The 27,991-nt window shown below is 42.7% G+C and overlaps 1 protein-coding gene across 1 annotated transcript; it reads right to left on the bottom strand.

The window, feature by feature from the left end:
• Positions 1 to 444: 444 nt before the first annotated feature.
• poc1bl (POC1 centriolar protein homolog B (Chlamydomonas), like) lies at positions 445 to 20,482 on the bottom strand. The gene is made up of 11 exons (XM_072447568.1): positions 20,292 to 20,482; positions 16,249 to 16,680; positions 14,995 to 15,164; positions 13,536 to 13,725; positions 13,262 to 13,447; positions 12,825 to 12,942; positions 12,303 to 12,479; positions 2,848 to 2,979; positions 2,240 to 2,350; positions 1,939 to 2,091; positions 445 to 1,863 (listed from the first exon to the last, which is right to left on the bottom strand). Exons 2-11 carry the CDS (start codon positions 16,626 to 16,628, stop codon positions 1,732 to 1,734), a joined length of 1,749 nt encoding a protein of 582 aa, XP_072303669.1. The 5' UTR covers positions 16,629 to 16,680; positions 20,292 to 20,482; the 3' UTR covers positions 445 to 1,731.
• Between the last annotated feature and the right edge of the window lie 7,509 nt (positions 20,483 to 27,991).

Here is a 27,991-nt window from a genome sequence, read left to right as displayed (position 1 = left end):
GGTATTTGTTGTCATTTTGTGTTTAGCCCACGTATATTCTGTGTGTTTACATCATGTGTTTCATGCATGTTCATTAACATGAACTGTCCAGAGCCATTCATAATAATTTCATGTTGCCTACAGTGCATCGTGTGTAGGCTTATATCTGCAATAGTAATTATCGTATCTACTTTAACTTGTAAACATCAAAAGACCAGCTAACAAAATTTAAAAAGACCTTTAGCGTTTGCAAAGTTTTCTACCACTAGATGGCACCAAATGACCTTCAGCTATGACAGACCATAATTCACAGGAAAACTGTACTTGTAATAAACTTGTAAAGAGCTCATTTTGCAACATAGTTCATATACAACATACGACACATTTAAGAATCAGAAATTATTCATTTGTGGTTGGTTGATTAGTTAGTTATTTTTATTTTTCCAAAACCTTCCCCAAACATTCCCCACTCCATCCAACTCTTCTCCAAGTCAAGTAATCAACATTCCCTTTGCATGATCAGTAGTTCGAGAGGTGTTTAGTGCATTACACCTCCAATTCCTTAAATTAAACAGCATGTTGAAAACACAAAACATGGAATCATAGTGCATGTTTGCCCATTGTATCCGTTCAATAGGATATTCGTCATATTTATAGTTACATCGGACCACGGGGAACAAACCGTGCTCAGTAATAAGCAACTCCGTCGAATGCAGCTGTATCTGACAAACACTTGACCAAGAGTCACTTTTCATCAGAGTCCAGATGAGTCATCGATCGAGTCTTCAGTTCTACAATAAATGGGGGGGGGCTTCCTTATTCAAGTAGATTTTACACACAACATGGCACATCTAAACTGAAGACTTTAAAAGGTGCTTGGTTTAAGGCATCTTGTGAATGTAAAAACCTAGTTAGTGGCCGGGTGTTGTTTACAGCATTCACATTCTCACAAACGCTGACATCCATGGGCATCATCCACTTCAACACACTACTTATTAACAAGGCAAACATTTTAGAAGCAATGATGGATGCATTTGTCCTTCATTTTCAACAAGAATATGTCACAACACTCCCGTCAACCGCTAGGGTGTCGGAGACAGAATTGCACTTAGTATAGACGCCTAAAGAATGCTTTGAGTCTTGTTCAGGCAGCATCCTAGCAAGAAAATAGCTCCAGACATAAGATACAATTGAGGGGCAGTGTACTGTGACAGCGGCCTTCTCCCTTTCCTCCACTCACATGATGGAGCCTGTCACACAGTGGGTTTATTAAATGTACTGCTAGACTGGTCCAAGTGCTTCTCGGAAAATTGAGGCTTATAATCTCTCAATCGCTGAACTGACCTTTTTTTTTGGGATCATTTATATTACTAAGGCAAGACTGATAGTGCATTGTGTGGGGGGGAAAGGCACTGAATGCTTTCATGATGAAGCTTTCAAAAATGTTTCCTTAGATTAACATTGCACATTTCTTTTCTCGTGCGCTCTTCAAAAAGGCACTTATATCATCAGTTATCATTTTGTATCCATTTTTGTTTTCTGTTTTTCCACCGCCTCCATCTCCCCTTCACAAAATTAGGGGAATTAGGTCGTTTATTGACTTCGATGTGACTTTTATCCAGACTTGTTCTCTGCTCACGGCCCGTTCTTCTCTAAAGTGAGGTGCCGACCTGAGAGACACTTGTGGAAAGCGGAGAGAGGATACTTCCAGTACAGCATATAATTGTGGTTTAAACGGTGTCTGTCATTTCTCTACCACTCGAACCTCCACTGCTGGTTTTTGTCTGCAGGATTACATCTTCTCATTTGGACGTCGGTGCGCCCCTCCCCTGTGCGGAACGCTGTGATGCACGTGTCTGAGAGAGGGTGGTGGATGGTCCCGTCCTGAATGGAAGTGGACATATCGTATTACATATTTAGATCATGTCATTTAGCAGGTTTGGTTTATGGTAATCTTACATTTTGGAAATCCCACAACATTGTGCGTGGTTTGTCTTCTCCATCACGAGGACAATGTTTCATTCCAATGGAAATCTGTCCCTCCACAACCTCAGCACACAACTCTGTCACAGAGTTAAAGCGGATCTCCCTTTGAGATGTGTATTCAAAGTACTGACGAAGAAAGACAAATATTTATTTAGATTTCACAATGTTGGATATCATCTAAGGAACAGATTAAAGCCTGATTATCCATTTGTGAGCAAATACTGCTCCTTAGTTCTAACAAATACACTGATGAGGGCATGAATGAACATATTACCTGGTTTCCTCCTTGACCGTGGCAGCCAAACAGAGAAAGGTGGGATCCTGTTGGACTGTGGTCTGGGGCGTTGTAGTCCAGACACTCAGAGGGTATACCTGAGCTCCGTACCTAAGGAGAGGCGCAACATTGAGGTTCAGGATGTCCTTCCAAACAAAATATCCCTAAGTATCCAATTTGTGAGAATCATGAGAATCCCTCTGGACAGGCTCAAACTGCACGAGCCCGCTGAGTGGTGGACCAATAACAGCGCAGGATTGTAGTTTAGGGGAAGTCAAAAAGGACAAACCTAAACAAACATGGCGACGGTGACAGACGTACTTTGGCTTTGACAGACTTTTATGTTTTTTTTTTTAAGTGGGCACATAGAAGCGATTTGTGTTTGAGGACGGGGAAGAAGTTTCGTCTTGTTCCTGTTGTTGTGACGCTTTGATCAATCAGATTCAAATATTTGATGTGACATTACGCCTTTCCCCCCCCAACTACTTTCAGCGAGAGCCTGTCCAGATAGATATTGTGTAGTACTCAATTGAGAGTGCAACACTATGAGACCAGGGCTTAGAGGAATTCCCAAAAAAACATGTTTCTGTAAAGGAAAAGAAACTCACTGCTCCGTGCCAGCCCGCCCTGTCCTCAGGTACATGCAGTTCTGGATAAATATTTTTCAGATACCAATCAAAACTGTTGCACTTCAGCTTGTTCCTGAGCAGCAATCGATCTGAGATGTCCCCATAATTCTCCTGCAAAAAGAAGGATTCCCACCAAGTTAATCATGAATGCAAAAAATATTACCGCTATTTTTCCCATTTCATCATTTACCCTCAGGGCATAGTTGATAATAATATAATAATAATAATACTGGTGACTGCGGACTCATCCAGTTGAGTAGCCCCGGTTTGGGAGGCGTTTCCAAGGGGAAGGATAGAAACTGTTCTCTAGCTAAAGACTGCAGGAATCAATCAAAAAAACACTTTGGGCACATATACAATGTACCAATAGCACTGTGAGAAGGTTAAAAGCTCTTAAAAGTCATATATAGGTCAAATATATTTGCATTAGAACACAAGCAGAAAAGTCAATATTAACATCCTCCTTATAACAACCTTCCCAATTTCTACATCCTTGTAAAACAACTATTGTTTACTGTAACACCCTCAGGTTAGCTTATCATCACTGGATGTAACCATGATGAGTTATAACTTAACTTGGCAAGGCAAGGCAAGTTTATTTTTAGAGCACATTTCATACACAAGGCAATTCAAAGTGCTTCACAGCAGGAAAAATGCATTAAAATCACAAAGAAATTACAGAAACAGAAATACAATAAAATTAACTAAATTAAAAATTATCAATCCAACTGCTTGTCTAAACTAATAAAATCACAAACAAAAGAGAAGAGTGCAAAGAAAAAATCCTTTCAGTCATATGCGCAGCTAAACAAAACTGTTTTTAGCTTAGATTTGAACATTGTCAGAGTAGAAGCCTGTCTCACATCTTCAGGAAGACTGTTCCAGATTTTAGCTGCATAAAACTGAAATGCAGATTCCCCATGTTTTGTCCTGACTCTGGGCACCAGCAGGAGGCCGGTCCCTGAGGTCCTTAGAGTCTGAGATGGTTCATATGGCACTAACATATCCAAGATGTACTTTGGTGCTAGGCCATGGAGAGACTTGTACACAAGCAGAGCTGCTTTAAAGTATATTCTCTGAGCCACAGTGCAGAGACCTGAGAACAGGACTAATGTGATCATACTCCTGGTTCTAGTCAGGACCCGAGCAGCAGCGTTCTGGATGTACTGCAGCTGTTTTACAACTCGTTTGGAGAGGCCAGTGAGCAGGCCGTTACAGTAGTCTAATCTACTGGAGACAAACGCATGGATAAGTCTCTCTAAATCTGGTTTTGACACTATATTTTTGATTTTGGCAATGTTTTTTAGATGGTAAAAAGCTGCTGATGTTATTGATTTGACGTGGCTGTCAAAGTTCAAGTCTGAGTCCATTATTACCCCCAGATTTCTAACTTGGTTTGTAGGTTTTAGAGCGAGACTCTGGAGGTGACCGCTAACACTTTCTCTTTCTCTTCTCTTCTCTCGCCAAAAACGATTATTTCAGTCTTGTCTTGTCTCAGTCTTGTTCAGCTGGAGAAAGTTGTTTTGCATCCACAAACTGATCTGTTGGATGCAGTGACAGAGTGAATCCACTGGTCCATATTCACCTGCCGACAGTGAAACATAGATCTGAGTGTCGTCTGCATAATTGTGATAGGACACATTTTCACTGCGTATCAACTGACCTAACGGCAGCATGTAGAGGTTGAACAGAAGGGAACCCAGGACTGACCCTTGGGGCACTCCACAGGTCAGGGTCATGTGGTCTGAGACACAGCTACCAATTTCAACAAAGTACTTCCTGTCTTCCAGATAGGACCTTAACCAGTTTAGGGCAGTGCCAGTGATGCCCACCCAGTCCTCTAGTCTTTGTAAGAGGATCCTATGATCGAGAGGTGTCGAAAGCAGCACTCAGATCTAACAGAATTAAGACTGAGGCTTTGCCCGTGTCAGTGTTCAGGCGGATGTCATTTGTCACCTTGACAAGAGCAGTCTCAGTGCTGTGATGAGGTCTAAAACCTGACTGAAAAACATCAAATGAGTTGTTTATTAAGATGAAATCTGTGAGCTGTTGGTAAACAACCTTTTCAAGGACTTTGCCCCAAAATGGCAGATTAGAGATGGGCCGGTAATGACTCAGTACTGCGGCATCAAGACTGCTCTTCTTTAGGAGAGGCTTTATGACCGCAGTTTTCAAAGACATTGGGAATGTTCCAGATTGAAGTGACATGTTAACTATGTGAGTGAATGGTGCTAACAAACTGTTCAGCACAGACTTTAGAAATCTGGTGGGTAACACATCGAGGCAGCATGTAGATGATCTCATGGACAGTTTTGTCAGTTACTGGTGCAAAGTGAGTTAGCTCTAAGTGTCTTGGTGGTTTTAGGGTAATTTTTTGCATTGTGGGATTCATAGCATTTTTAATGCCCTGAACTTTGTCATTAATGGATGTGGAAATGAGTTCTAACGGCAGCTGAGCTGGAGGGTTTGTTAATCTGTTTACTGTGGCAAACAGGACACGCGAGTTGTTACTGCAGCTTCCAATAATTTCAGAGAAATATCTTTCCCTAGTTCTACATAAGATTAGGTTGTACATGTTCAGCTTCTCTTTGTAAATCTCTTTTTGAACCTGGAGCTTTGACTTGCGCCATATCCATTCGGCTCTGCGGCACTCCCTTTTCTGTGCACTGACCGAATCATCATTTCTCCATGGCGCCTTCTGCTCATTTTTAACCATTTTAGCCTTCATAGGGGCGATGGTGTCCAGAACATTCAAAACACTAGATGTAACAGAGTTCAACAAATCATTTACATTAGAACATGAGACATTTTCAAAGTTTATCATTTCCATAAACAGTGCACCTGTGCCATCACTTATGTGTCTCTTCTGAACAACTGCAGGACCAACCGGTGGTTTGGGAGAAACAGACAGGTCAAAGAAGACACAGAAATGATCAGACAGAGCAACATCGATCACATTAACATTTGAAATATTTACCCCAGTTTCAGTTAAAAACATAAAATCAAGATTATAAGAAGAAATAAAATTATTAATTAAGAGTGATTTGTTACATAAGGATCTGACATCTGGCTTTATCTTTTCACAGGGAATATGAATCACATTTCTCAGATTGGGCCTGACTCGCATTTTGTTTTTCCATCTGTGTGATGATGTGACTACAGAAATAGCACTAGGGGGGGCTCTTTTTACATAGGGCCCCGGGTTGGTTTGATTTTTAATATGACAATAAGTCCCGGCAACGCTGAGACCCAGTGCATCCTATCTATGGGAGATACCAGGTGAAAGGCGAGGTTGGATGGGTGGTGGGGCTTTTGTAGCCGAGGAGAGTTTGGGACCAGATGAGAGGCGAGGGGGGATGGGTCGTGGGGCTTTTGTTGGTGTAGTCGGCTTGTGCAGGGAAGAGTTGATAAGTATTGACATAGCCCTTGATCTTGCTATATTGGGCGTGAGTTGAGCCATCTTAATGCCTGATTTGATCAGACTTTGAAAATGGCTGGGAAGGCCCATGGGTGAGAGTGGAGATGAGAAGGAGAATGATGAATCTTTAGTGGGAGTAGATGTTGCAGGGGGAACCCAGGGATGATCTGAAGGCAGGGGCAATGACAGGGATGTTGTTGGGCCTGTCACAGATGGGTCCAAGGCCTTTGAAGATTGTTCCTTTGCTGGTGGAGGTGAATGTGGAGCAGCTGGAGCTGAATCCTTTGCTGGTGGCGGTGGAGCAGCTGCTGATGAATCCTTTGGTGGAGGCTGAGGTTGTGGTGCTGTTGATGTTGAAACATTGGCTTGGTCTCTGGCTGATGGAGCAGGAATTCTTCTCTCATTCCTCTTTTCTCTAACTATCTGCTCAGGACCCTGTCCAGGCCCAGTCCAATGCCTCAGAGCGTGGAGCAGGTTCTCTGTCAGCACCCTCACTCCACCTCTGCATAGGTGGGGGCCATTTCTCTTAAACAGGTCCTCTCGTTTCCAGAATAGATAGAAGTTCTCAATGTAGTGTAGTCCTCTCGGGGCACACTCTTTGGACAGCCATGTGTTCAGCTGAAGAAGCTGGCTAAACTTGTTTATCCTCCTGTCGATGTTTGGAAGAGGTCCACTTATGAATGTTTTGATTTCCATTTTATCAAGCACGTCGAATAACTTCAAGAAGTCTTTTTTCAAAACTTCAGTCTGTTCCCGCCGCATGTCCACTGCACCCACGTGCACAATCAGCGGTTTAGCTCCTCCATGCTTAGCCATAATATTTGGAAGGAGTGACGTTATCTCAGAAACAGTGGTGCTTGGAAAAGAATGTGTGTTTATCTTTTCATGCGTCACGTGACTTATCGCTCCGTCTCCAATCAAAACAATCCGTATGACCTTGGCTTGTGGCACAGTTCCTCCTTGCTGTATTTTGGCCACGTCATCTTTCCTTTTTTCATTTAATTCTATCTCTGAAAGTGGTAAAAATCTGTGAGCTGTATTTTAGGTGACTTCACGTTATCTTTGTATCGTTTAGGCTTTGCTCCAAGTTTGTTCCAAGAAACAGCCTGGTCTTTCTGGTTTTTAGACAGTTTTGGAAACGACACAGAGTCACTGCGGTTTAGGTTGAAAGTAGCAGTTTTTCTTGTAAAAAGTGTGCTCTTCTTACCATCGGTTGACACAGGAATGGTATCGTGAAGAACTTTTTCAGATTCCAAAACAAATATCCGTGTTTTTAGCTCATTCATTTCTTGTTGATATTTCCGACAGCGTTCACAGTTTTTCTCCCTTCTTCTCCCGGACATGTCGCTGGCGTCAGCTATGTCGTTAAAACTGGAAAAATGTTCTTAAAATCCTTGGTTTACTTGAAAAAGTCTAAAGCAAAAATGTTTGGAAGACAAAAACTGATTAAAAAGCAAAATAAATAAGGAAAGCAGCGATAGCAAGCGGAGCGAGCGAAAAAGCGTGTGCACTCTTCGGAAGCGAAGAACACGTCTTTCAGTTTTACTTGCAGTAAAGTATTTCCTCTTAACTGCCATCTGCCTTTCTGCTAATCTACACATCTAAATGAGTGTTTAACTTATTATTAGTTTTGCCCATTTTTAGTATGCCCTTTCCATCCATCCATCCATCCATTTTCTACCGCTTGTTCCCTTTCGGGGTCGCGGGTGACTGGAGCCTATCCCAGTGACTTCGGGCCTTAGGCGGGGTACACCCTGGACAGTGGCCAACTTGTCGCAGGGCCAACACAGAGACATAGACATTACAGACAGTTCACGCTCACATTCATTCACTAGGGCCAATTTAGAGTCGCCAATTTTACCTAACACATGCATGTCTTTGGATGGTGGGAGGAAGCCGGAGAACCCGGAGAGAACCCACGATAACACGGGGAGAACATGCAGACTCCACCCAGAGAGATCATGTGACGTTGGTCTGGTCCAGGAATCAAACCCACGATCTCCTTCTTGGGAGGCAAGAGCGCTAACCGCTTTGCCACCGTGCCCTTTCCATTCCAAGTTATTTGAAAATGCGGGCTTATTTACTGACTTTTGATTGTGACTGTACCTATAGTGACATTGAGGGTTATATACATTATATACATATGCAGACGCGCCCACACACTATATATTGTGTGTGGGTCTACCGCACCTAAGGGCTAAGGTCATATCGCAATGTTTGAGCTACAGTGTACAAGTCATTTCCCTTTACGGATCAACAACGTTTGTCTAAGATTAAACTTGGCAAACCCTGTTGTAGGGGAATGGAGATGGACATTCCACGGCCAGATAACAGAAAATCTCTCTTTGAACATTGGGGGTTTTTCGTTCTCCCTGTCTCCCTCACCGCAGGGGAGCCGCTGTGACCTTTTTTTGATAACAGATCTTCTTCTCCCCACAGTCTTACAGGAAGACGCCCCGATGAAAACAGTTTTATGTGATTATGCCATGAATGTTTGTCCGAATCAACTCCCTACACCGCATGTTTCACCTTGTGTTACGTATTTTTCCACTGTTTAAGGTTTTATATTCCCAATGCTTTAACTCGAGCGCCCATCACAGGTGAAAGAAGATGTAAAATGTGTCTACCTCAAGAAATAATGTGCACAAACTGCCAAAAGTGTTTAACGTGTAAATGTTAAAACAGGGTTCAATGTTTTTGCCATTATTATTTACGTTACTCCAGTTTTATTTTCTCGGTCAGGAAAATGTTAAACAGGAAGTTTTCGCAGTAGCGCCCGCCCCTTTCGCTCCCAGCATGCCCTGCGGGCCAGGTATCAAAAGGACGCTCCAAGCTAGAAACGCTCTCTTGTTCTCTTCTCTTGTTCTCCTCTTCTCATCCCCTTTGTCTTCTCTCTTGGAAGCGCCTTTCACTTTTCCTTTGTCTCAACAAAATCCGTCCGTCACGTGGTCGACAAGGCCATGCCAGCCCTGGACTCTGAAACCACCTGGAACTACCTGGAACTACCTGGAACTACCTGGAACTACCTGGAACTACCTGGAACTACCTGGAACTACCTGGAACTACGCTTAAGCGCTAAACCGGACAGAGACTTTCTTTGCTACTTCGTTTCTTTTCTTTTTGAAGTAATCTACGCCGTTTACGTGGATCAGCGCTACGTCCTCATCTGAGTAAAGGCCGCGTGAGGAGCTAACACGCCGCTAAAGCGTTCTACCGCTAAGGAACTCCCGGATATCAATTCCGTTGCCACCGGCGCCAAGGACCTTACAGCACGTCGCAGCACACCGCTCCACGCGACGCCTCGCTACCCAACCGCCGCCAGCTCCACGGCCGCCGCCCGCTTCACGCGACGCCTCGTCACGGACCTCGTCCGCGGACAAGGACCAGTCGGACCGAGTCTCTGAACTCGGCTTACGGTTCTGTAGAGTGCGGTCTTTGTGGCGTGATTTGGGTAGAGCTCAGCTGTTCCTCCTCCCTTTAGCTTCTCACTTTCCCTCTTTTTGATATAGATTAGCATAGACACGTTTGGTTATCAAAGGCAAAACCCTGGTTTAACATTATCTGCATGAAATCTGCTGTTAAATCTGATATAACGTCACCCGTGATTTACCTGTGCGCATTTCTGCTCCGGTGTTTTGATTACCCTTTTGATAAATAAACTACACGAAAGAGTTATTGACTATTGTTTGTTTGATTAGACTATGTGTAAGTCCCTGAATCGTGAAACACCCTTCAGACCTTTTTAACGAGCGCGATTAAGGACCGTATCTTAGCTCTTTGGGTTTAACCCTGGTGCCCCGTATTGTCTCGTTTCTGCTAAGAAATATTCCTTAATCATAAACTGAATACATGTAGTTTGAGACCCTACACTGTCTTTGAGGCAAACTATATTTAAAGTAATATTGAGATGAAAACATGATTGACATAGACTTGATGTTCAATATCACCACAACATGTAACTTATTGTTTGATCAAGAATCTCTCATGAATAATGTACTTTTTCAGACAGGTGAAACTGAGATACATAAATATTGCATGGTGCTCAGTACTCAACCTGAGAGGCACCGCACTCACAAACCACAAGCATGTCAACCCATCCACATTCCACACACATCCAGACTGAACTGTCACACTATGGCTTACTTTGGGCCCCATTTCACAAAGCATGTTGAAATAACTAACCAACTAAGATTAGATATCTACTAAGACAGAGCAGAGTTTCAGAATCTGGGTTTGGAGATGAGTGAGTCAAATCTGCCATCAATTGCCCAATCAGAGCTCTCCCACAGGCAACAGCAGGAGGATACTGGTTAAACCTGAGAGCGATACCATTTTACCAGTGAGTTTCCATGGTAAATTAATCAAGGTTTAGGTTAAACTCTTTGAATTAGGAAGCACGAGGCAGCGTCTGAACGTCCACACTATTCTCAAATAAAACGACATTTTTGGTGGAGTCCGAATGTCCACAAGGTGAAAAAGTAGTGCACTCAAAATTTCCAACAATGCCCCTTGAATAAGTAGAGTACAGGAATGGTTACTGGACCAGCCAATATACACGACAATGCATTGGGAGAGTCGGGAAAAACTACAGCTGACAGTGACACAACATGTACGAATGAAAGCAGAAAGAAGAGCCATTTGAACACACTATTGACCAATGATTATGAATAAACTACTCCAAATGTAAAAATATCCCCTTTGACCCTTGTTTGGAAGTATACACCAGTTATAGTGGTTTATTTTATTTTAAATCAGCTCTTTTTGCTGTCATATTTAATAGTTTTAACTACAGATCAAGGGTTCCCAAACCTTTCACGCTGGGACCCCCTAAATGACCATGCACAGCAACTGCAGGATAACTTTTAAAGGGCTAATCATTTAAAGACTATAAAATGTGTTGAATAAGGCTAGGCAAAATAATATGTCTGTTTGCCGTAACCCGACCGACCCGGTATGAAACTAGCCGACTCAAAAAAAATATCAGCATTTTGTTGAAAAAACGTCAAAATCTTTTATTTTTCAATTATTTCGCCGACTCACCGACCGGTCTTTCCTGAACCACTGTGTCAAATATTTGTATCACGCTGGTAAACCTGTCTTTCATCTCAAAGGACTGATAACGCACTGCGCACCGCATGCGCGTCTTCATTTTCAGTCCTCCACATGCGTCTATAATAAAACAGACCGCGCGTAGGAGTCATATAGCCTTTAACAAGTTGGTATGCCCTTGTCGGTGCCACTGACATGTCCATAGTAATGTCACGCTCTGTCAGGGTGTGAAATTTGACTAACGCAAATGCATTCTGGGATTGAAACACCCCCAGCAGCGTCATCACAACAAACATGGCGGCGCCCGTTTCCCCCGCATGTTTCCCCCGCTCGCTACCAAAATAAAGGATAGCGGCGTACAAAAGGTCGATTGAAATATCTTAAAATCGTGAGATTTAGTCTCCCGATCGGGTTGATAGAGACGTTTTCCGTCATTGATGTTGAAGCCTGACCCGTGGTGGTCACTCCGACTCAAAAAATGACAAAATTTTGATATTTTTTTTGCCTTCAAAGTAAAAAAAATAAGAATTTGCCTACCGTCCGACCCACTTAAAAAATGTTGACTCGGGTTACAGCAAACAGACAATTTATTTGGGGTAGCCTATGGTTTAATTTAGTTTATTTGAATAGTTTATAGTGGTTTTGGACCCAACTTCACAATAAAGACAGTTGTTATTTTTTAAAATAAGTAAATACAGTGTCATGTTACAATTATATCTTTGGGAACCACTGCTATAGATGATATATTATATACATATATAATATTCAAATTTTTCATTCCTCAATTGCCATATCCATTTTTCTAAAACGTTCAACAGATAAATGTGTGTCAGTCAGATTTGATCAATATCTATACCATACTATAGATAATAAATGGTGCAGGACTGTGTGAGTGAGGGGTTTGGGGCTAGTGAGTATGGACTACACCCGCTTCTTAAAATACAGCAGTTTTGTATACAGTGTGTACCTTTTTGGCTGGAGGATTTCTGTTGTAGAAGTGCTGCTTATAAGAGTCCATCCAAACCTCAGCAGCTCTCACTGTGTTTTGGAGGAAGTTTGGTCTGGCGTAAGGAGCTTTCTTTGGGAACACATGGCCCACGTGAGAGCAGGGATGGATCTCTAACTGCCCCCCACATTGCCAGACCTAATCACATACAGAGAAAGAAAACACACATCATTTTAAAAGAGCATGTGAGAGTTAAGTCTACAAATGTTGTTTTGAGAAAGAATACAAAGAAACTACAAGATACTTTCATCTTTCACTATAAACAAAACTGACAAAGTAAAGTTACAGTATTTCTAAGTTTCGAAGTTCAGAAAAACTTTACACACACATTATAATTGCCCCTTGCAGATTATATATAAATTATCTGTAAAAATCTACAATATTGTTTTACTATTATAAGCAAAATACAGTATTGGCATCACTAGTGGCTGCCACGAAGTACAAATAAAGTGCTTCTAAACTTCATTAGTGTCCTTCACTCACCCTAAAGGAGAGTTCCAAGTTTTCTCCTCCCCACACCTCCATTCCTGTATCATATGTGCCCAAATACTCAAAGTAGGCCTTGCTCACAGCAAATAAGCCACCGGCCATTGTAGGAGACCTTTAAAGAATCGAGAAAACTGCAGGTCAAAAGTACTGTCATCCATAATAGACACGTGGGTATTGTAAGTCATTAAAAGTATAACTCATTCCATTCACATTTCCAGTGTGACTTCAGAATCAAACACTGTGGGTGTCCTATTTTCTCACATATTTTGGAAAGTATGAACTCAAATCAAACTTAATTTCTGTATGTAACTCAAGTCTATCAGAAAAGTAAGCGCAATGACACTGTGCCATCGTGAGGATAGTAGCCCAGTGCCAGGGCCAATCTGATCATTTAGAGCATGTGAGCTGGCGTTAAAGAGTCACAGTGTCACCTGATGGGGTCGGTGCGGGACTTGTGCCTCTTGCGTTCCACTTCAGGGACTGAATGCCACTGAAAGGTGAGTCTCCAGTCAAATCCCCCGATCATTGGCTCATCCGTCTGCATATAAAACTCAAACGTGTTCCAGTCGATGGTGTCAATAACAGGACAAACAACAGTGCTGGCATTCTCTCCAATCCTAAACACATAATGAATAAAACATTTACAGTGGGGAGATCATCAATGCCAACATACACATATTATTGATTATGATTTAGGAGGCATACCTTTCCAGAAGTGGCTCAATCCACCCCGGGACACACTCACAGTGGCAGTCCAGGAACGTCAGTACATCACCTGTGGCGTAGGTGGCACCAATGAGGCGCGCTCTCACCAAACCCTCTCTTTTGTTGGTGCGGATTAGGCGAACACGCCGCAGTTTACTGATATATTCTTCCAACTTAGATTTCAGGTACACTAAAAACACACAAATATAAAACGTAGTAAAGTCTCAATTGTTCATTTGGCACAGTACAGGTATAAGCAGAACTTATACCAATAATACTGGTATAAAGAAAACAGGCCAGTCTGGGTTGTGGTTGTTAGGGCCGTGTCTAGCATTCCCTTGGGTCAGATGAGAGGAAGTGATGTAATGGCAACTCAGGGTGCACTGAAGTCACCCTTCCAGAGTAATGTCTGTGATACACGTACAGCCGGAGACTAAACACCAACTTAATTAATGAAAGTAAGACATAAAACTACACCCGATACCCAATTCCCAAGATGCAGTATCATGTGGACCAGCAAGCTTCCATCCACAGATGGGGATGTTGACAAGACCTTTGTTTATAGGCTTTCTATATTTCAAAAGTCATGATTTAATACTTTAAAAATATGAAGTTTATAGCTTGATGTCATCCCCACTGACCGCCCGAGGAATGATTCCCTTTGCGCGTATAGTGAATCATTCAGTGCTAAAAGCACCTCCTCTGGCAGTCATCCGGGATTCAAAGAACCGTAGTTGCATTTGTATCTGAAGAGCTATAACTTTTCAACTGCTTGTCTTCATGGAGATGTTGTTGCTTTGCCTGGCATGTAATGGCATTCAACTTGTTTGAATTGCCTGATTATTTAACATGTTTGCTGAACACTAGATCAGGTATTCATCGATTAAGATCTCAGGACAAGTTTCTTTTACAGTCAAGCCGTATCAACACAGAATTAGGGAAAAAAGGCTTTCAGCTACGTTGCTCCATATCTATGGAACAAAATATAATACTTTTTTTAAATTGTCTTAATTTTGTGCCATTTACAAATTCAAGGCGCTCGTTAAAGATTACCTGCAAAGATATTGCTTTTGCTTTGCATGATTTTATTCCATATTGTATGTGATATTGTATTTAACTTATTGAATGTTTTGTTGATGTTTTTATTGACATTTTATTTTGATATTCTGTAATTGTTTTATGTGTGATTTGTGAACACAGGGGACCCATGAAAAAGAGAGCTTCTCTCCTTCAGGTCTTCCCCTGTAAATAGAAAAATAAAACAAAATCTTTACTGAAAAACCCAGTAAATCTGTGACCTGGAACTTTGCCTGGTGGTGTAACCTGCTTGTCTCTATGTAGATAGACAAGTTTTTGCCATTCTTTGGGAACATTCCAGAGAAACAGCTCGAATGGAGACAAGCAGGTGGCTGACCCAGTTACATTTGAATGTTACTATTTTACCATTAAAACAACCCACCTCGATCACTATAGTCATCGATGAGGATGATCTCCTTCAGTAGAATGGCTGGTGTTGACTCCAGGACGCTGTGAATCGTCCTGAGCAGAGTAGACCAGGCTTCGTTGTAAAAGGCTATGATGACTGAAGTAGTGGGCAACCGCCGAAAGTCATACTTCTTGTTCTGACATCTTGAGAGACATTTTTGGAGTTTGTCAAAATATGTTCAGAATCCATTATAACATGAAGACCAAAAAAAATGGACTTAATCCAGATGCAGTCATTAAATTAAACAAAAGGCTGCAGAAAAGATGATGGGGGCGGGTTACACCATGGAGCAACATACCACAGCAGTGCTAGGAGAGGCTGAAGAACAAACAGACGAAAGGCCAGAACTGACACAAGAAACCCAAAGGGAAAATATCAGCAACAGCAAAATGAGCAAGAGGACATGATGATGAGGGAAAGTTTTGTACAGTGTGCCTGTGAATCAGTGACTGTGACACAGACCCAAACACTGTCGGTGTTTAAAGAACTCCAACTAACTCCAATCCAAAACAGTGTCCAGAAAGAGGCCTCAAGTCAAGTACTGTTAGTGACCTGCCATAGATGCAGCCAAAGTATTCAGCTCCGGAGTTAAACAGTTTCAATGCTGTTTGGTTTATAACAAGATTTGGGTGTGTGCATTTTGATTACAGTAGAAACTTGTAAACAAAGACATTCCATGGCAGTTTCTTTTTGCATAAAACAAGATCAGATTTTAAAGTAAGCTAGTATATTTCCAGTTCAACATTAATCAAGATTATTTACAACGAACATTTGCGATGTAGCTTTTATGTTTTCATGCTTAAGATGGTTAAAAGCATCAGATTAAAGAACGAGTGGTGTGTTACAGGCCGGCCTTCACAGAAGAACAAGACATCTGGAGATCATTAAAGAGTAAAGGACAGAGCGGGAGAGAAAACCACTCATAAAAGTTGTAGTGTGCTTTGAGCTGTTAGCATGACAGCACGGAGAACAACTATTCTGGTTATGATCAATCTGTGGAGGCATGGCAGCAAAGAGCAGCTTTGGTAAGCCTCGCAGCAGTGCATTATGGGAGTCATCATCCTCATTTTGCCCCTCGACTTAATCTCTAAAATATCTGACAGTGGTTGTTTCGTATGAAAAGCAGCTTCAAACTAAGTCAGATATAGATTAGCATTTATAACTGCACAGCCTGATTAGTAAAAGGCCAAACGATGAACCAAAGCCGCAGCAGGTTGTAGTACTCACTCACTCATCCTGTTGTCCTGAATGTGTCTGTGGAGGGAGATTTTGTCACTGATGAAGATGTTGATGGCATATCGCTCCACAGAGTCCTGCTCTTGCTTCTTCTCCTCTGGGCTGAGGTTGAGGCGCGCTGCGCGGCCCCACTCTCCCGCGGCATTGTTGTCCACAGGTGGCTTGAGGTACAGGGGTCTCGACAGCATAGCTTCAGCCCCTCTCTCCTCCAAGATCAACTGCCTGGCCTTCACCTCCTCCTCGTGCTCCTCGTCCTCTACAGAGTCGGAGGACGAGACGCGGGCCAAGAACAAGTAGCCCAGCCACAGCAGGCACAGCAGGAAGGTGGTTTTGGCCAGCACCCCCAGTTTTCGAGAACAGCGCCCCCTCATGACAGCAATGGAGGGTGCATTCACTATTCAGTGCCCTATAGGACACAGGCCTCTACAGAAAAGAAAAATAAGCATTAGCAATTTAATCTTAAGCAATTCACCAAGTCATTTAGTTACCATTGATAGAAGATTTGGTAAGACTCAACTCTAAATAAAGCCGCGCAAGCGGCGATGATGGCTCGCAACGCGACCGCCTTCCCGCGCGGGAGACCGCCTACCCGCGCGGGCGGACCGCCTTCCCGCGCGTACCAAACGACGCTCAGTAATTCACAGTTGTTGATTGCGTACTTTGCGACTCAAATAGTTGTTTGTCCTGACAAATTGCAAGATTGTGCTGAATGCAGACCTGAGCAGGGAGAAAGGGAGAGAGAGCCTCGGTGACCCGGGACTTTTCATTGTTTCGATGTTCAGGGGGTCAAAAATTGTGGCAGAGTTGTGGCAGAAAGAATAAAGTCTAAAGAATAAAGTCTAAAGACTTTATACTTTATTCCCCTCCTCCCTGTACCTCCGTCACCAAGCAACAGAGACCGCTGCTAATGCAAACGCTAATGCTAAGGCCGCGGCACGAGAGGAAATGCCCCATCAAAATAAAAGAGGAAGAGGAAGTGAAGGCATTAATTGCGCCCCTGCTGGTCAATTGTGAAAATACACAATATCTGTATTGCACTTTTTTCATGGCGTCTTGAGGAGAATATAACCCATGAGATTCAAACAAATCAGACAATGTTGAGTTTTTCACACAATGGGTAGGGGGCGCTATAGAGTAAATTTGTTACATGGTATTCATTATTTCCACTCAGACCATAAAAACGCATCAGTGAGTGAAATATGAGCTCCGTAGATCAATTCCATTAGGCGTGACTTGTCCTTGAAAAAACAGGAAATTAAGCCTTTTGAGGGCGTGTTACGTAAGGAATGTCAAAAAAAATTGGCAGATTATTAAATTTCAATGTCTCTAGATGCAAAAAGTGTTGTTTTGATCGGACAAAAAACCTAGGACAAGTACAATTTTGAAAAAAATAATTCAGCATGGCTGACTACCTGTTTATCATAGAGCGATGCTGCCAGGTGTGTTTTACTCGTCAAAGGTCAGAGGTCAAAGATAGCTCTATCACTGTCCCAAGTTTCATGTGCCTAGGCCAAAGAATAAGCGTCTCATGTTTTTTCTTTTTTGCTCTAGGTGGCGCAGTTGAGACGAGCGTTCTTGCCGAGCCGATCACGTCTATGTCCCCATGTGGGACTTTTCATCAATGTTCAGGGGGTCAAAACATCGATGGCAGAAAACCATGAATAATAATAATAATAATAATAATAATAATAATAATAATAATAATAATAATATTAATAATATTAAGAAGAAGAAGAAACCAGGGGAATACAACGACTCCTCGCATTCCACGGAATGAATTCCATTCCATGGCTCGAACCAATTATTGTGTGAATACGCACAGAAGATTCATTCTGAGGGAACATGTCTGAGGTCTGTGGGAATGAAAGTCATCACACGCTTGAGATGGCAATAATAACATACATAACATAGGACTATAAAGGGGTCAGTGAAGTAAATCTGTAGTGTAATACTGCAAAGAAGTTTTACAAATAATAAACACTGAGGAAATTCATGTTTGTAATATGTACAGCTCACAAATTATTAGTGGTGTGTGATGGTGAACCAAAGACACATTTCCACTATGGTGAACAAAATCCGATCCCTTGGATGGATCAAAAATAAGAATTCAATGATAACAATTTGTTTAACCTCCAATATATTAGCAGTACAACTTTACAACAATAACAATATGTATTAAAGCAAAGATTAAACACAAACTTGTTAACACTGAATTTGTACCTTTTCCTGAGAGCAGCCTTATTTATACAAAGACTAAATCTATACCACTGATAAATGAAAAGATCAAAGAGGCAGCCTGTAGCAAAGTGCTGAGTGTAGCAGCAACAATTTGAGACGTAATAAAGAAAAAGTAAAGTCTGGGTTGTCTTAAAACCACACTGTTGTAGCCGTAAGTTTGCTGTAGTTACTTAGGTTGCATATTCAATGACGTTATGTAAAGCCCAGTGCAATCACAGAGTCACACAGAGAGAACTGAGTTTCTTTTATGGCAGCACCACGGCTCTTTCACTGGCTGCTGTTGGATTCAGGCCAAAGGACTGAGGGAGTCCTGAGGTTACAAAATGGAGATGCCCGCAAACAAAAAGCCCTTTATTGGCTGTCCATCACACCTTGGACTCTCTCTAAATCTGATAGCTTTACTGGGGAGCTATCTAGATCACAGACTGCGTTTGATGCAGTGAGCTTTTGGGTTCAAACCCGGGAAGGGCCCCTTTAAGATACAATACAAGTATTCTGGTTTGTATTTGAGAAGTGATTGTAATGTTGGTCATTACTTTAAGAGCATTTAAGCATTATGCAAATATAGAAGGTGTTTTGGGATGATAATCCGTAGATTTCGTTGTTGTTTTTCTTGCTGGTGTCCACACATACTTTAACATTTCTGTTTTTACAATACCGGTACTTAAACAGTACTTTATTCAGCACATATTCCTGTGTTAATCATTGCCTATCAGGACAAAACACAATATTCCTAATGAATAATGTACCTGTACATCAGTCATCATTCATCCATGCTTACACTTTCAACTTTCCATAGTTGTAGAAAGATTCAAATGCAGTAATCGACACTCATCGACACTCATAATGACTCATAACTAATGAAAATAAGTGAACTATAGGCAGGGCAAACAATTAGAACAAAACAGGCTGATATCAGGACCTGTTGGCAAGGTTTACCCAACTCAAAATAAGATAAATATATGAGATCTCAGATCGGACGCTTGGATGATAGTCGAAAGGTCTTGTTTTTCAAATACAGTTCCTATATGACAATATTTGAATCTTTTTCTACAATAGAGGACTCCTGGCTAAAGAAGGAAGTACACAGACAACTTTCTACAGTGATCTGCCACTACACACCAGACATTCCACGATACTTTAAATTACTGTGTGCCAACAACACAACACCCTGACAGAAATAAGCAGTCAAACTGGTTGCATAGACCAAGCAGACAGCAACCTACAGAACAGGATATCTGATTTCTTCAATCACAAAAAGCACTCTTGATGACCTTCTTTGCTTTTGAAGGATGTTCCTCAATGAAGGAACTCTTGTCAGACCAATGAATAAAAGGATGGACTTTGAAATATCACTTTTGGCACACACTGAATATTAAAGCATGAAATTATAGGCCTTGTAGACAATGTTCTGACAGCTGGTGTCAACAGTGACCAAAAACAGCAGCAGATTCATGGAATATTTGGTGTGCGTGTGCGTGCGCGTGTGCGTGCGTGTGCGTGTGCGTGTGCGTGTGTGTGTGCGTGCTAACGATATCATCCATTTAGAAAGGTTAATCATTAATCTACAACCGCGTGTACAGGAGAACTGGCCTAAGTTCAATCATTGACTCCTTCACCACTTCACAACAGAAAACAACACGTTTCTTAGAGAAAGCAGAACTTATCACGGGTGCGAAACAGACGCCATGCATACCATACACACTGTACACACGCGGGGAACTCCGAACACGAACTCAATCTTTTCAGAGAAGAGTAAAAGTAAGCGGCAAAATGGCGAATAAGTGTGCCCGCACCGTGTGGACGCGTTACATGTCGTGTAGTTCCTGGGCGCCTGGGCTGTCGTCGGTCGGCGGTCTTCTCGCTTCACCCCTGGCTTGCAGATGTCAGCAATGTCCACATCCTCCTCTCCTCCTCCCATTGACGGCACAACGAGCAACCGGACCCAGCCCCCGCACGCCTGCAGCACACCACACTGCTTTTCCGGTCTGCCCTTCCACAATAAAACCCCAAGAACCCAGTATGTATCACTTGGAGTTTTAATATGGCAAATATTCACAACTTTGAGAAGCTAAAGTTGAAAGCTGAAAAAAATCATAATATCCTTCCGTTACATAAAAGACAAAGAGACCAGTTATAACAAAAGAGAGATCTTCATAAATGAAAATGTATGATTATTCGCATTGGATGCTGAGGAAGCTTTTGACTCTGATAGCTGGTCTTATTTATTGAGCGTTTGCGTGATGTCACGCAGGCACTATATGTTCTTGTATTGTGAGTGATGTCACAATTTTTTTTTTTATTATTATATTTTCCATGATTTTCCATTTAAGATAAGATATTCCTTTATTGTCCCACATGGGGAAATTTCATTGACGCAATGCAGGTAGATACAGAGGTAGATACAGAGGAAAAGAACATCACTTATAGGAAGTTTGAAAAACACTCTCAGTAGAAGATCTCCTATAAACAAAAACTCCCATAGACAAAACCTCCCATTACCCAACAAGGGATGGAGGGAAAAAAATAATAAAGATAAAAATAAATAAATAAATAAATACATAAATACCATTGCATGTGATCACGACAGTAATTGCACATTAATATGTGTCACGACGGCACATGGATTGCACATGAATTTCACAGTAATTGCACATATGACGGAATTGCACATGGTTAGGTCAGTATTGCGAGTGTTCAGGACTAACAGTGTTTGTTATAAAGTCTGACAGCAGCAGGCGAGGGTGGATCAGTCTCTCACTGAAGCTGATCTCCAGAGCGGACAGAGTGTCCTGCAGGGGGCGACACTCATGGTCCAGCATAGATGTGAATCAGCCAGGACCCTTCTGTCCCCCACCTCCTGCACCGAGTCCAGAGCGCTACAGCCCAGGACGGAGCTGGACTTCTTGATGACTTTGTCCAGCCTCCTCCTCTCCCTCTCTGTGATATGCTGCTGCTCCAGCAGGCCACACCATACAGGAGGGCTGATGCCACCACAGAGTCATAGAAGGTCTTCAGGAGTGGCCCTGTCACTCCAAAAGACCTGAGTCTCCTCAGGAGGTAGAGCCGACTCTGGCTCTTCCTGTACAGTGCGTCTGTGTTATGAGTCCAGCCCAGTTTGTGGTTCAGATCAACACCCAGGTACTTGTATGAGTCCACTTTCTCAATGGCCCGTCCCTGGATGTTCACTGGTAAGGGGGCAGTGGGGTGGTGTCTGCGGAAATCCACCACCATCTCCTTGGTCTTTCCCGCGTTGATGAGGAGGTGGTTCCACTGACACCAGTCCACAAAGTCCTGCGCCAGTCCTCCGTATACTCCGCATCATCGTGATGAGTCCGATGATGGCAGAGTCATCATTCTGCAGGACACAGCTGTCCGTGTCATGTCTGAAGTCTGCAGTGTAAAGGGTGAAGAGAAAGAGTGCAAGGACAGTGCCCTGGGGCGCCCCCACACTGCAGGTCCGAGTGTCAGACACACAGTCCCGTGCTCTCACAAACTGGGGTCGGTCCGTGAGGTAGTCCAGGATCCACTCTGCCAGGTCATACTCCACACCAGCAGTCTCCAGCTTGTCCCTCAGGAGCAGCGGCTGGATGGTGTTGAAGGCGCTGGAAAGATCGAAGAACAGGATCCTCACAGAGCTGCCAGGCTTTTCCAGGTGAGAGAGAGAGCGGTGCAGCAGGGAGATGACGGCGTCCTCCACTCCGATGCCAGGCCGGTATGCAAACTGCAGCGGGTCCATGGCTGAGCTCACGGTGGAGCGGAGGTGGTCCAGAACTAGCCGCTCCAGTGTCTTCATCAGGTGGGACGTGAGAGCCACCGGCCTGAAGCTGTTGAGGTCTTTGGCGAGCGGTGTCTTGGGCACAGGTACCAGACAGGAGGTCTTCCAGACCTGTGGTACCACCCTCAGCTTCAGGCTCATGTTGAAGACATGCTCCATAACTCCACACAGTTCATCTGCACAGGACTTAAGGAGCCTGGGGCTGATGCCGTCAGGTCCTGCTGCCTTCCTCACTTTAATCCTCTTCAGCTCACTCCTCACCTGTGCTGCTGTGACAGTCAGTGGTTGGCAGGGGGACTGTGTGCTGGGGGGATGGGTGAGTCCAGGCGAAGTGGGGAGCTGATGGTCCGGGGCAGAGAAGTGAAGAGGAACAGATGCAGGGCATTGTCCAGCTGTGGAAGAGGGAGCATGCAGCTGTGCAGGGGGAGGGGCGGGTGACCGATCAAATATCAAGAAGTGAGCATTTAAATCATTCACCCACTGTAGATCCCCCTCTGTCTGGGCAGGGGGGATTTTGAAGCCAGAGATGGTTTTCAGGCTTCTCCACACTCCCTGAATGTTCTTCTGATGCAGCTGCTCCTCCATCCTCCTCTTGTAGCCGGCCTCGGCCTGCCTGATCTTCCTCCTCAGGTCCTTCTGCACAGTCCTCAGCTCCTCCTTGTTCCCTGACCTGAAGGCTCTCTTCTTCTCCTTCAGCAGGGAACAATGTTCTCAAAACAGAAGTTGATGTAGTCCGTGATGCACTCTGTGATGGTGTTGATGTCCTTCCCATGTGGGCCATAGAGCTCAGTCCAGACAGTGGTGCTGAAGCAGTCCCTCAGAGCCACTACAGGCTGCCTGCGCACGATAGGTTCATACACAGGCCTCAGATGTACAAGGTTGTGGTCTGAGCTGCCCAGGGGAGGGAGGGGGGAAGAAGAATAAGCCTCTTTGGTGTTGGCAAAAAACAAGTCCAATGTTCTATTGTTTCTGGTGGGGCAGGTAACATACTGGGTGTATGTTGGTAGAACAGAAGAGGGAGAAGCGTGGTAAAAGTCACCAGAGATGAGGAAGAGAGCCTGTGGGTGCTGTGTTTGCAGCCTACAAGTGCAGGAGAGCAGTGCTTCACAAGCATATTCAGCATTGGCAGACGGGGCCACATAGACTGCGATCAAAATCACATGTGAGAACTCCCGGGGCAGATAATATGCCCTCATGCCAATAGCCAATAGTTCAATATCCCTGTTACATAGCTGCTCCTTCACTGTGCAGTGTTCGGGTTTGCACCAGCTCGTGTTCACATACACAGCCAGACCTCCACCTCTCTTCTTTCCGCATTCTTTCGTTCTGTCCGCCCGCAGCAGATGAAAATTGTCCAAACCTACAATAGAGTCTGGCATTTCTGCTGTTAACCAGGTCTCTGTGAAAATCAAGACGCTGCTGTCCCTATAAATCCTCTGGGACCGCATGAGGCTCGCTATTTCCGTAATTTTATTTTGACGGGACCTCACGTTACCCATGACTACGGCGGGAACCGGCTTTCTGTTTCCTCCTCTCTTCTCTCGGATTTTACATCCAGCCCTTCTGCTTCGCTGCGTTTTCCTTAGGATGTCCGGCGGGATAACTTGACGATCTCCGGGTAAGAGGACTGTTCTCCGCAGTTTCATGAGTTCTTCCTTTGTGTAAACACGCACCGGCGCCGGCCGGGGGGTGCGGGGGGCCGGGGGGGCTCGGAGCCGAGGCACATTGCGACAACACGACGAAAACACTCAATCCAGCCGAATAAAGTCAAAAGAAGTTGAATTAAAAACGATTCCAGCGCGTGTCCCTATCGTACAGTAAAATAGAAAAAAATATTTACAAAATATAGCAGATAAAGCACAATAAGTGTGAAAAAAGTGTGAGAAAAAAGAGGAGCGTTTACACCGGGCTGCCAGCTGTACCAGCGCCTTATGCCTTCAACTCCTTAACGCTTCAACCGATTTCAACATGTTATACCTCATTGTGATCGCTTTCACAGTAGTACGTGTGCTATTACTTTTGACATTTGAACAACTTGTAGTTTTTACAGAATTTGCTTTTCCATAATAAGAGGGAGAGAGGAACATGGGGAATGGGGCATTATGAGTGTCTGCGTAATTCTTTAGGCTTTATTCTTTAGACTTTTGTGACGGAGCAAGTCGAGCGAGAGAGAGAGAGAGAGAGAGAGAGGGAGAGGGAGAGGGAGAGAGGGAGAGAGAGAGGGAGAGAGGGAGAGAGAGAGGGAGGGAGAGATGGAGAGGGGGAGAGGAGGGAGAGAGAGAGAGAGAGAGAGAGAGAGAGGGAGAGAGAGGGAGAGAGAGAGAGAGAGAGAGGGAGGGAGAGGGAGAGGGAGAGAGACATACACACCTACACACACGGGAGGGGGAGGTTGGGGAGAGGGAGGGGGAGAGAGGGAGATGGGGAGAGACGCAGACACTCAAATTTTCTAGTTTAAAGTGTCACGCAAATTTCAAATAGATGATTTAATAATGAAAGATATTGGGGCTCTTTACGATAGTCCAACATCAAGAATCAAAATGAATGGCCAGATCCAGATCCACTGACTTTGGAAAGAGGGGTGAGGCACTTATTCTCTTACTCTATACTATTATTTGCGTTGAACTTGGAACCATTAGCCCAATATATTAGATAATCAGAAACTACCCATGGTATTACAATTTACAGGATAGAACTTACGTAGATGATGTCTTATTGTTTCTGATCAAGCCAGAGATTTCCATATGCATTTTCTTGATAATATCGGCCAATGTCTGGATACAAACTAAACGTGCAAAAACCTGACATTCTATCTTACTGGTGACCCTCTTTGACATTTAGAAAGACATACCCATTTAAATGGCAAACGGAATTCCTCAAATATATAGATGGGGTGTAATAATTTTAGAGAAAACTATACGCCCCTTTTTCCTCATTTAAAAAAAATTCTTGACAAATTAAAGCTTATTTCATATTACAGTCGAAGCCAAAGGATTGAAACTATTTAAGTTAGTGTTTTGCCCTGATTTCTCTATTTATTCCAGACACTGCCACTTCGATGAGTGGAATAAAACAATCTCTAGATTTATATGGCATGGTAAAAAAAAAATTAAAAAAATCTTACCCGATTTAAGACCCTACAATTACAACAACAAAACAAGTGGTTGGGGCCAACATTGTCTGAGAAAATGACTTTATTTCAGCTCAGATCAGAGTGTTGCTGGTGTGACCCAGAGTCCGAGGCACAATGGAAGTTGAGAATCCCTGGGTCAAAACAGCACCGACCTAAGATAACAAAAGGCATAAGATTGTTTTTATCTATTTTTTACCAGATTGTAAAATAAAATCAGATGAAAAGCTTTGATAAGGAATCCATTGGCTTGAAGAAACAAGACTTTTACAGGTACTTACAAATAAAAAAATATATATATAATCCAGAACAAATAATAATAAATAAAACAATTATTGTAACCCTTTGACTGAAATCTTTATTAAGGCATATAAATCAGAACTTTCAAAGGGATTCATATCTAAAGTGTATTAATGCATTAATGACATAGACAGCTAATCTACTAAATAAATTTAAATTAAATGGGGAAAAAGAGAGTAATTTTGGTTTGATGTAGAGGATTGGGGGAAATGTATGTACTTCACAATGGAGGAGCACAAAATCTCATGTTTGGAAGGAATTCTGTTGGAAGAATGTGACTCGTGTCAAAGTGCTTATTATTCACAGGGAATTCAGTTGACCATCTACGAGAGTTTGGTCCATGTGCTGCAGCTTTAATATCATTCTTATCGCCATAACAAAGGCTTATCATTTTTGTGGCAGAAACGTGTATTCCTTCTTCTATAACATATAATATAGAGAGATATATTGACAAGGAAACCATTAATGTAAAAATGGTCTAATGTTTGACCACACACAAGCGAGAGAGAGCAGACTTCATAGCCTGGAGTATGCAATGCGCCAGTGCAGCCTGTTGTCAGACTGACACCTGCACCACTTGGTCCCCTGCCAATGTCTTTTATTCCTCCCTGTTTCCCTTATTCCTCTCCTCCTCTCTTTTTTCTCCCAAGTTGAAACCAATTGACACTTCTCTGTGTGTCAGGCTGGTGTGCTCCCATTTGGAAAGGGGTCCCATTTCCCAGATAAGTATCAGGCTTTCACATGTACAAGGAGGGCTCTTGTACAGGTCCTGCATTTCAACCTCTCCCTCATTCATGCTGCGGTCATTAGTGTAGATGGACCATTCACTGTATATTGCAAGAGACTAACAGCTGAGATTGTGTAATTTGTCTATTTTAATACAAAGAATGAATACTGTAGTTGTAACATAAAAGGTTTGTATACATGACACAAAAGTCACACCATTCTTAGAGGTTTTGTCCAAATCCACTATTTCTATCCCCAGTGAATAGATTTGTATAGCCGATTGATGTGCTGCTCAGTGCCTAAGCTTCTCCGTGACTTTGCTGAGCCTGGAGCCGGCTCAGCAGCTGCACAGATTATGATTGAAATCTCTCTCATTTGAAGAACATGAGGCGAGCGGATTTGAAGAATGCCATCAGTGAGTTTGACCCAGCGCCATAACAGGAGGATTAGTGTGAGGGGACAGTTCAGGCATGTGGCGCCATCTAGTGACGGGATTGGGGATATATTTGTTACAAGCAAATCACGGTAATATCAACGTGATCTGAAGCGAATGAAAAGTGGATACGATTTTAAAATTAAACATATCCATACTAAAACTATACGGAACACGGTGTATGATTTGTTCAAATATGGAATATGGTTTTCACGTTAATCTACTCCTGAACTTTTATTTGATCAAGGCATTCCTATTTCATAGAATATGTGCTATATATATTTATATATTTGCAGTGCATCAGTGTTTTTTCCCACATTCTTTTCAGTGCAGCTATTTCGCTAAACTATGGTCACTGATTTCATTAGCAGAGTGTCCTTTTTGCTTAGCGTTCATTTACTCCAGTGCAATAAATCACAGTGAGAACAGGTCACATTGGAGCACCAGGCCTATTTAAATTAATGGAGATATGGTAGTCTGACTTGCACTCTTTTTTATAAGCTCCAGGGAGACACAATGACCTTAAGCTGACCAGATCAAATATGATTTCAAACGACTCATGCTTAGTATATTCTATGTTGTGACCATGAAATCACTCACAATTCTTCATTTATATTATATTAGGCTATATCACATTCCAGAAGATATGGCAGCCTTTATGAAAATGTAAGTGTTTGATTGAAGAGCAAAGCAATCATCATCAGAAAAAAAGATAAAGCCACTGTACTTGCTTACTTACTTACTTACTTACTTACTTACTTACTTACTTACTTACTTACTTACTTGCTTACTTGCTTACTTACTTACTTACTTACTTACTTACTTACTTACTTACTTGCTTACTTACTTACTTACTTACTTACTTACTTACTTACTTGCTTGCTTGCTTGCTTACTTACTTACTTACTTACTTACTTGCTTGCTTGCTTGCTTACTTGCTTGCTTGCTTACTTGCTTACTTACTTACTTGCTTACTTGCTTACTTACTTACTTGCTTACTTACTTACTTGCTTGCTTGCTTGCTTCCTTCCTTCCTTCCTTCCGTCCTTACTTACTTACTTACTTACTTACTTACTGTACTTTACTGTATTTAAAAAGGTAATCACAGCTGATACTTATAGATCGTATAACG

The sequence above is a fragment of the Eucyclogobius newberryi genome, unplaced genomic scaffold (genome assembly GCF_026437365.1).
Source record: "Eucyclogobius newberryi isolate DKJ021-1_F unplaced genomic scaffold, fEucNew1.0.hap1 SCAF_16, whole genome shotgun sequence".
Classification (NCBI taxonomy): domain Eukaryota; kingdom Metazoa; phylum Chordata; class Actinopteri; order Gobiiformes; family Gobiidae; genus Eucyclogobius; species Eucyclogobius newberryi.
This window is presented reverse-complemented; position numbering and strand designations above follow the sequence as displayed.